Source organism: Ischnura elegans, chromosome X (genome assembly GCF_921293095.1).
Source record: "Ischnura elegans chromosome X, ioIscEleg1.1, whole genome shotgun sequence".
NCBI lineage: Eukaryota > Metazoa > Arthropoda > Insecta > Odonata > Coenagrionidae > Ischnura > Ischnura elegans.
Genome location: NC_060259.1, coordinates 521664 through 532414, shown reverse-complemented (window position 1 = coordinate 532414; position 10751 = coordinate 521664). Strand labels below are relative to the sequence as shown.

The 10751-nt window shown below is 41.2% G+C and overlaps 1 protein-coding gene across 1 annotated transcript; it reads right to left on the bottom strand.

Moving 5' to 3' along the window:
• Window positions 1–5088: 5088 nt before the first annotated feature.
• On the bottom strand, window positions 5089–6143 carry LOC124171609. Its single transcript, XM_046550817.1, has 2 exons — window positions 5578–6143; window positions 5089–5485 (listed from the first exon to the last, which is right to left on the bottom strand). Exons 1-2 carry the CDS (start codon window positions 5699–5701, stop codon window positions 5307–5309), a joined length of 303 nt encoding a protein of 100 aa, XP_046406773.1. The 5' UTR covers window positions 5702–6143; the 3' UTR covers window positions 5089–5306.
• Between the last annotated feature and the right edge of the window lie 4608 nt (window positions 6144–10751).

Sequence of the window (10751 nt, the reverse complement as noted above, 5' to 3'; positions counted from 1 at the left end):
TAAGAGTTTAAAGAAAAGGTTAGTGAAGAGTTTGGTTTGGAGTGTAGCTCTCTACGGTGCGGAAACGTGGACTCTGAGGAAAGAAGACGAGAGAAGATTGGAGGCGTTCGAGATGTGGGTATGGAGAAGAATGGAGAGGGTGAAATGGACGGAGAGGTAAAGGAACGACGAAGTGCTTGATATGGTTGGCGAGGAGAGAACGCTTTTAGATGAGATACGCAGGAGACAGAAGGTTTGGATGGAGTTAGTGCTTAGCGGTGAGGGGATGTTGAAAATGGTTTTGGAGGGTAGAATGTTGGGGAAACTAGGGAGGGGAAGGAAAAGAATAGGATTTTTAGATAGGTTGAAAGAGAGTAGGCCTTACTGTGAATTAAAGAAGGCAGTGCTGGAAGGAAAGGGAGGCTCCCAGATCACCTCTTTAGCATCCATGGAAACCTACCTTAATCGGTAGAATACTATAATAATAATGTTTTATACTGAAACTTTTTGCGCTGCCGAATTCTTTTTCTCTCAGTTCCTTTTGACCCAGGCAAAATTAAATTTAATTATCTTAGAGATCTGAACTTTCGTGTGAACATTTTCAGCCGGCTTGTCCTTTTTTAGCAGAATAATGGTGTCCCATTGTTCCCACATTGTCGATTTTTCGGGGAACTATGGAGTGTATGTTGATAGTGTTCCAGTCTTTTGATTGGAAGCTTTTTGACTTGAGCAGAAACCTGCCGTTAGGGGGAAAAACATGAGAAAAAAAGTCAAAGATTAATATCAAATACGTAAAAGAATTCTTGCCCTCTGGTGTACCTACACTGTAAGAGGCAGCGTTTTTATACGTACCAAAGTTAAATATTAAATACTCTGAGAGCAATCAGTAAGTGTCATGCAATTGAAATTTGTTACACATAAGGAAAAGTTTTCCCTGTGTTATGTAGTGGGCATTTAGTTGCTTAATTTTTCGTATTTCTGTGAATTAATTGCGGCTTACCCAACGTAATGTTTCTGCAAATTACCTAGCTGCTACCTACGTAATTCTCATGTATGCTGCTAAATAGTGAATGATTTCCTGAGGAGGGGGATCATTTGGGAAAATTATCTCCGAATCTCACTTTTGCTATTATTTATTCGACCAGCTTTGAAAAATCATTTGAAGTACTTACTGAAAATGACATTCATATGTGTGTAGGTGATTTAGCCGTTGCAGAAAAACGTGTGTTTGTGTCAAGTTTATATTGTTTGTGTATATTGATCTCCCAAATCAAAGAAAAAGAAGATCGTGGGGTGCAGTATTTATTTAATTGCTCTCTATCTAGGAAGTACCGTTTTTAAGCAGGCTTTTTGTCTTCTATTTCGTTAAAGCTACTTGGAGCTTGTATTCACATAACTGCGATGTTTCGCCTCCTATTGATCGAAATTGTATACTTCCAGAATAATGGATCCATTGGAGACAAGCTGCGTCGTACATCAAACATGGCGAACCATTACAATTTCTGCAAACGCACTGTAATAGAATCTCTTTCCACATTATATTTTTCCGTTTAGGATATTTTTTCCTGCCATGATGCTGACTTTTTTTGTGGTGCGTGCTTAATGTTGCGCCTTCAGTTATTTTTCCTGATTCTATGGTCTTTCACTGAAGTATCCCAGTGGGGAAAAGTTAGTTCAAAAGATATGCAAAGAATATTCTCCAGCGAAGCAACTTTAGTGCAAAGAATGTTCTTCATGAACGTCCAAAGAACCAACAAATGGCGCACTATCCGAGTTCAAAGAACATTCTCCTGCAGTAGTGCAAAGGATGTTCTTTGGTTATTCATCTTGCACTACCTATGGCCAGATCGTGCGATAAGAAGGTTCAAAGTTGCTTCTTAGGATATGTATCGTGAACTACCTCTTGCCAGAGGGTCCAAAGTTGCTTCATAGAACATGCATTTTGCACAACCCCTGGCTAGATGCTTCATTGGGAAGGTTCAAAGTTGCTACGTAGGATATGCATTGTGCACTACCCCTAGCTAGATGCTACATTGAGAAGGTTCAAAGTTACTTCATAGGACATGCATTTTGCACTAACCCTGGCTAGATGCTACATTGAGGAGGTTCAAAGTTACTTCATAGGATATGCACCGTGCACTACCCCTGGCTAGATGCTACATTGAGGAAGGTTCAAAGTTGCTCCATAGGCTATTCACCGTGCACTACCCCTTACCAGATCCTACATTGAGAAGGTTCAAAGTTGTTTTATAGGATATGTATCGAGCACCACCTCTTAGCAGATCCTACATTGTGAAGGTTCATAGTTGCTCCTTAGGATACGCATCGTGCACTACACCCGGCGAAATTCTACAGCGAGAAGGAACAAAGGTGATCCATAGAATAGGATATAATAGGATCCATAGGATAGGATGCATGATGCACTGCCTCTGGCTATATGAATCCGCAAGAATGATCAAAGCTGCTTCAAGTTCAGTGCTATACCAATTGTAGGGACAGTAGGCCGGCCCATATTTTCAGAATTTTGAAAAGTTGTGTTTTCCTAGTCTCAAAATGATCCAAATGAAGTTTATATTCACATGTTAAAATTTGATTACTTTAAAATAAGGGCAACCCGTGCCCCAAGGGCCCTAAGTACTGAGGACCCTCAATTGAGTTTTTTGGAGCAGAAAAAGTGCTATCCCTATGTAAAACGTAAAAGTAAAGGTCTTAAGGGCCGATTTTCTGTTTGTTTTTACCTATCTCTAAGCGTTTACGAGATATCGTCCGTCGTAATGCAATCCACCCCCCAGGGCGCTACCCCGCACCGCGGCGCCGCTGAGGTACGCGCCGCACCACTTACTAGACACTTCCCCTACACCCCCTCCCCTCCTTCGACAAAGACTTTCCTCCTGATGACAATATTTACATGCTAGTGGTACAGAGTTGAACAGGTCGTTCCTCTTGTGTCATGATTAATGTTGTTTAAGCCTACAATATCAATTTTAACCCTTCAGTGCCATCCTATGCACTGGGCACCGACCCCTTAAACCTTAATTTGTTGCCACCATACGGCCGCGAACCATTCCAGCAAGTTCCAAAATGCTCTTTATGTACAAAATATTACAAGCATTGTGTCTGTGAGTTATGAAGGAATGAAGGAGATGAACATGGCTTCCAAGGCTCCAACAGTAGATAGAAATATTCAAGGAAGAAGAAACGAGGCAGTCAGTTCACGGACAGTGGAGAGATAGTTCTAGTGTACAATGTGCAAAGGATAGGAAGTGCTAAGTTTTTTAGGATGTAAGGAGAATAATGGCGAAATAAGTAGTTTATCATGAATACACGTGACATTCATTTTAAGAATAGGCCAACAAGGAAAGGCATGAAATCAAGACTAAATCCAGGCATTGAACTGGTTGGAAAAGAAAGTGAAGAAAAACTTGGCTGAAAGTTACCTACAGAGAGAAGAGTACTGTGTGTTTTCTCTATCACCTAATGGGTTCAAAATGCATGAGACTAAGTGCGAGAAAAACCGTAAGAGATGCGTTTCATCCATAGTACAAAACGAGAATTCCTGCTATTACGGTAAAATAAAGCGATTGAAAAGCTAGAAAAATGACGCAAAGAATGGATGAACGTGCGACGAAATAAAGAGAGAGCGCGAAATACAGTGGATATGAAGAGAAGAGAATCTTTCGTAACAAAATTTGATGATTTGTTTGACATTGAAAGGAGCGGTACCATTGAATTTTTGACGCCCGAGGAGGAAAGTGCAGTTAATCTCTCGGATAAATGTGCTTGGGCTGAAGAAGTAAAATTCTTACGCAATCAAAGAGGAGCACTAATTGCAGTTATTAGTGGAATAGATTTCAATATATTCAAAAAGAAAGAAAAAGATGTGGTTCTCCGCTCCCAACAGGGACCCGCAGTTCCTAAAAAGGATTGTTAATTGCGAAAGTGTTAACCTGGACATAGCGAAAGCAGTACAAAAGAGGTTTTCAAACCACTTGTGGTACCTGAGTGCGGAGTTGTAGGCCTGGCATTCTTTGACGGATCCTTTTCTAGGTATAACAAGGAAAACGTGATACTCCGTATTGAGGACATGCGGGGGAAAATGTGATCCACCGAAGAAGGCATTCTATAAACATAAAGACATGACTAAGGTATCTTTATCAAATTTTGTCACCACTAATTCGAGAAAGCTATTTAATACATTGTAAATATGCACTCCATTATTTGATGCGCACATGCCAGGATGGGATGAACATCCAAGAACTATTTGCAAATTATTCTCGGTCCACAAGTGGTGAATGATTGTGCAGAGAGAGGGTTGAAACAAATTCAAGGTTTTTAGTCAGTTAAGGAAGAAAGCTTTAAAAATTTATTACTAAGTGCGAATTTTCAACGAAATACAACCCCTAAAGTGCGCAAAGACACTTTAATTGCCAAATATGGGGTTTCAGTGAAAGATTAGAAGTACTCTGAAAATTTATTTTATTTTGGTTGATATCTACTGAAATTCATGACTAGCGTGAAAATAAATTGATCAATTGGATTGGAAATATTGTCATTGCAATTTAATTCTTTCTAAAGTAAGCACTTTTTTTAGGGGCTAGATATTGCTAGTGGGAGTAAAGACTTTGTCGAGGGAGGGGAGGGGGTGGAGGGGAAGTGTCTAGTAAGTGGTGCGGCGCGTACCTCAGCGGCGCCGTGGTGCGGGGTAGCGCCCTGGGGGGTGGATTGCATTACGACGGACGATATCTCGTAAACGCTTAGAGATAGGTAAAAACAAACAGAAAATCGGCCCTTAAGACCTTTACTTTTACGTTTTACATAGGGATAGCACTTTTTCTGCTCCAAAAAACTCAATTGAGGGTCCTCAGTACTTAGGGCCCTTGGGGCACGGGTTGCCCTTATTTTAAAGTAACCAAATTTTAACATGTGAATATAAACTTCATTTGGATCATTTTGAGACTAGGAAAACACAACTTTTCGCAATTCTGAAAAATAAGGGCCGGCCTAAGGGACAGGCGAAGGAGAAATCTTATGTACATTCATTTTGGAAATAAATCCAAGAAGGAGGGTATAAAATAATAATGTAATATAGGTATTTAATGTAAAAATTTATGTTCATAAAAAATGACATTCATATTAAATGGCAAATATTATAGAAACAATGTGAAAGCGAGCGAATAAAAGTAATTGAGGAATGATTGATGATGATAACACAAAGCATGAAAAGAATACACAATTATACATATATACTAATTGTTTCCACATAAAAATTATTCCACGGCAAATAGGCAAAGCACGCATACTTATGTTGAAGCTTAAAAATGAAATTTTTAATGGGCTTCTTCATTCGCCTCTTCCCCCATTGGCTCTGCCTGTCTGTACGTCCATGGAAATGCCAGTGGCGGGTCATTTTTGCCTTGCCGTGATGGTGCAAGTGTTAAAAATCTACCCGCACATTTCTTCACCTCCTTTCCCTGAATATTAGGTGTGCTCACTCTTTCCATGATCTCTGCAAGAAAAAAATTTATTGGTACATTGAAACGATTTTGGATCGCTAAGCAACTATAATTCAGCAGATAATTCAGAAATTCAATAACAAACCTTGGAGGCACTTCTCCAGCACGGGCAATGATGATTTCAGGGCTAATTTATCTCCTTTCCCCCTTTTATGGACACCATCCCACACATAATGAGCAGCACAATAATTAGTCATTATTGTCCCCATCACAATGTTGGCGATATCAACAGGCCTTTTTTTCCTCCAGCTAGGGCTATCATGAATTTGATCTGAAATTAAGTTCGAACTTCTTTATTAATGGAAATGCAGGGAAGCAGATAACGGAATAAAATATACTTGTCCCCCAAGAGTGTGAGGGATTGCGGAGTTAGGTGTAGGGAATGGCAGATGAGGTAAATTCTCTGAATCATTTGGGGTTATGGTTATACGGATAGACAGAAATCAATTAAATGCGAGCTATGCTCCTGCCGAAATAATGGATTCGAGTTTCGTTCTAAAGGAAAATTTTCCTGTGGCCAGGCCATACTGAAGTAATATCAAAATTAAAACACACACAAAAATAAAATAAAATAACGAAAATAACAAAAAAATCGGAGTAAATGTCCTTTAGATTATTCACTGCAAAGTAAGCCCCCGAAAAGTAAAATGAATTTTGGATAAATTAATTTTTCACGTGACACCAAAATGTCGCGACGGGACGACACTGCTACCTACTAGTAGGTCTTCTGCCTGGATAAGGTCCCGAAGGGAGAGCGAATCAAATGCTCATTGGGAGTAACTAACTCAGCTTTTATTGTTCGCTGTTATTCCGTTCGTACACTTTCACGGGGGGGATTTGAGGCTGGCGCGCACGGAGGTGGAATGCTTGGGTATAGAACTTACGTGGCGGCGAGTAGGGAGAGGCGGTGCTGATGGTCGTGGACTTGGTCGTACCCGGTTCGATTCCCACACGAGTTGTTGCTCGAGAACTACCGCAGCTTCCGCGTCAAGGTCCCGAAGAGTCCCCGGATGGAGAATCGCAGAAGTCCTCGAACGACGAACTCGTCCAACCCAGGCACCAGCATTAACGCACTCACTGTACTGCCATGAAAAACTGTCCACGCGGGACAGAATTTCTGCCCTATATGTCCACTTCCCGGGGGTGCGCGTGAGGGGGAAGGGGTCGCAGCGGGAAAGGGGAGTGTACCCCAGTGCATGGTCCAAATTCTCGGAAATGCCCCTTGGACCCCCGCACCCTAGGGCGGGAAAAGTAGCGTCACGCCTCCATTCCCGCCACGCAGAGTATCCTCCGATCACCACAAACCGAATATGCAACAAGTGAGCTTATGTGTAGAGTCTCGCAAAATTCATACATCTAATCTGAGAACCAAAAATTCTAATAATAAATATATTAACTAATGAAACAAATTTAGTAATATGGTAAATACTACGTACTCACCTAGAATAAATCGGCGTTAGTGGTTGCAATTGATAGCTGCCTCTTCCACTCCAGTTCCTGGGGTCCCTTCTCAGCTCACAACTGCATTCACCACGAGTTCACGAAAGAGTGACGGAGTTGCAATTCAGAGTAGGTGGTGTCAGTTGAAGCCGCTAAAACAACTCTTTGGGCATGCTTCCGCGAACGTTATAATTTCTTTACAAACTTTAGATTCTCCCGTCTTCATTCTCCTCCCCTCCTTCCCCTTCCCCCAACTCTTTTTACTTTCACCCGTAAGCTCTGCAGAGCCGTTAAATCGCAACATATACATTTCGGCTCTTATTAGACGAGGTAGCCAGCGACATTAGCTGGCGTCGCACTGGCTAACTAACTTAGTAACGAGTTCAGTAGCAAGAGCTTTTCGCGTTTTTTTCCCATTGTCCAGCGATGTGTACTTACTGAGTGGCAACGGGAGACTGGCGACCTAGTGTTAGAAGCTCCGTATGCTATAACGCAGCGTTACCAATATGGGTAGCCATTGGCGACCGGAGTGGCGACGGGGCTATGAGTCACCTCTAGGGTGTTTGGCAGGGGGTGATCAATCATCAAAATGCAAGGGGATTCTCACATGCTAACCACACCGCCATAAAAATGTTACACATTCTTACAAACTTTTCTTCCTCATTCATTCAAAGGTACAACTTGCCAACTACTAATGAAGGCAATCTGCTCATGAAGATAGATCGTGCAAAGCATGCTGTTAGAAATACTAGGAAAACTCAGAAACATGCATTAAGGATATACGCAAATAGTTGGCTACATTACAAGTCAGCTAACCAATTCGTAAGTCCTCACGCTGCCCTTATAGTCTCTTAACAACTCGATACAGAAGGGCGAGTATCTACCCCAACTCCATATGTTCCCTTCCATCAGCTTCGCCTGGTGTGGAATCAACAGAATTTTTTTATTATTGTGTTAAATAAGAAGAAAGTTTTTTTCCCTATTATAAAACCTAGCTTATTGATTTGCGTGCCAAAATTTTAAAATTCAGAATTTCCGTGAATTTTAAATTATATAAAGGCTTGAGTAATCAATTGACCATCGCTCGCACCTTGTGTAGGCATTTGGGGGGAAAATATGAAACAATCTTCGAACTCCATGTGAATTGGGAGGTGTTCTGTAGAATCCGTTGGCATCTGAGATCGTAAAACCCGCGGACATCAGTGAAATAATGTACAAAATGAACAATCTTCGAATTAGTTCCCTAATTTAGTTCAAAGAATGTGCTGAGAACGTTCACCTTGCGCATGTTCAAAGTTAGTCCAGCGGGAAACGGACTTTGCATGTTCTAAGCACGATCTATGCACATACATTCTGAATTAATTCAACTATGCACATACTTTGAAGTAATTCAAACTTAATTCTGCAAAAACTTTCCACACTGGGATACTTCATGTTTAAGCTCAGAAGACAATTATCGCTGAATAACCTCCTCTTTTATTGCCAATTTTTCTTTGTTCTTACTTTAAAAAAGAGGAAAAGAGTATGGAAACACAAAGGAAAAGGTTTTTCAGTGATTTGAGTATTTAGTGCGCATTAGTTAAGCCCAGCTCACTCAATTTGCTCTCAACCGCCTAATACTATTACTTACCACAAATCCTTGAAATAACTTTTTCATTCCCCGATTTTGACAAATATCTTGCCGCCTTACTCCCTATTCTCTTTATTCATGTATGTTGTGGAAAAATGTGATGATTTCCCGGAATATAAGGTCGATAAAATGCTATCGGGTTTGCTGCCGCGTCAACATCTCCATGGTTGTCAACATCTCGATGATCGAGTCGTCCATCGTCCTTAGTTGATGATAGCCCTGAGACTGATGAACGATTCGACCATCGAAACGTCGCATATCGATCGTCGATCCGGCTGCATAGCCGATTGCAATATCGATTTTGTGTTTAACTTGATAGAACATATGTAATGCTAGTTCAACGAAGATACTTGGGTATTATTGTTACCTGAGATAAAGAAAAGCAATCAGCCGGGAATGAAGAATAGAAGACCTTTTTCTGCGATTTTACGGCAAACAAGTCGTTATAAAAAATTATAATTGAAAGTCTAATTTACGCTCAGGGATTTTTGACTTACTTCGTCAAATTCCTTTCTTTCCTGTGCAAGTCATCATGTAATAGATGCGAATAAAAAAAAACAGCCAGGATTATGACTTCAATACCGGAACTGAAAGGGAGGTCCGAGTTCATCTATTTAACGTTGCCGCAGCGTAGGATGCACTCAGGGGGTATTAAGACTAGGGCTGAGTCGATTCCAAATGTCGATTCTCGATTCCACCGATTCTCGGGCATGGAATCGGAATCGAGAATCGATCGCCTAAAGTCGATTCCGATTCCATCAATTCCAGGAAGATGTATGTTTTGAGCTTAGACGATAAGTTTGGGGCATATAGGCCTACATACGCGGCCGCTACATTCCTAAGCGGCCGCGGTGCCAGCCTTGCCCGCGCAGAGAATACGCCTGGCACGCGGGTGTTGCGACGAACTTGCCTAAAGAGGCCTCGGAAACATGAAAATGTCGGCAAGAGAGACAAACCCTGAGATGCCTCGTGTTCATGAGCAACTCTCAGAGAAAAAAATTTGAAACCACGGGATCGTGAAGCAATGCATGCGTTTTCCGTTCTTTTATCAACCGCTGGTCACGGCAAATCAAATTATTGCGATTATGAATCACATCCCAAGAATTCATCTGGACCACCAATTTTAAAGTAAAATAGATCGAAATTAGAGATGGGTCGAATAGCAGATTTCTTGAACTCGAATATCGAATTCGAATATTAAATCATTGCTTGAATATTCAAATACAGTTGGATCCGGATTTAACGTCTTCGCATTTAACGTTTTTCCGCATTTAGCGTTTATTTTTTGCGGTCCCGATTCATTTCCTATTAGGAAATTGTAAAAATTATCCGTATGTAGTGTTTCCTCATTTTGCGTTTTTCCGCATTTATGGTCGTAAAAATATTTCCCGTACAAGATCTTTTTGCCCGATTTAACGTTATTTCATGACGGCTCATGCAAATGATATCCAAATCTTCGAATTTCTGCTCATCAACAAGAAGGGTCTCATGAAAGTTTACCAAGAGTCGATAGAATCTACCGGGGAATGCTTCTTCAACTGCTTTCTTCCGCGAATGCAGCGCTGGGACCTTCAACTCGCAAGCTGGGTGATTTGTCGTCTCGTAATGTTTCGCTCCCCTTCTGATCCAAACACCAGACACTTTTTGTATCAAATCCAGTCTAATGGAGCTAAGTCATCCCTTGATAACCTCTAACTACCTTATCCTTCACTTCATGAACTTCAATGATATGTGACGACTGATGACAAGAGTTATCCTCCGAGGGCCGCTACAATGATGGTTTCCTCCTAATGTATTCGATTGACGGCTTATGCCCCTTTCAACTCTATTCTCTACGGGTAGTCCATTGTTAGCCCAATATTTTTCCAGTTGGCTACTTACTCTTTTCAAACGAGGCCCAATATCATTTGCGTAGTTCACTAGAAGATTCTTTCTGTAATCCATTTCAAGGTCAGTTTCCACGGAGGAACAGCGAAAGAACCGAGGAAGTGTTTCCCCTGTCATGATCATGAGTGAAAGCATTCTTTCCTAACGGAACAACATTATTTTGCATCGTAATCCAGATATCCCGGAGCCCATATACCGACGTGCGGCTGGATGATATCGCTGTCGATTCAAAGATTTTTTCTGGTGCTATTTTATGTCAAAAGAGAATGACAATCGGAGTTTCGACAATGAGCCTCCTGTGC

Bases quoted from the DNA above. Each gene is read 5' to 3' on its own strand.
- LOC124171609 (XM_046550817.1), bottom strand. From the start codon at position 5,701: ATGGGGACAATAATGACTAATTATTGTGCTGCTCATTATGTGTGGGAT. The intron at 5,486-5,577 runs GTTTGTTATTGA...TTTTTCTTGCAG, and splicing joins GCTGGAGAAGTGCCTCCAAG to AGATCATGGAAAGAGTGAGC.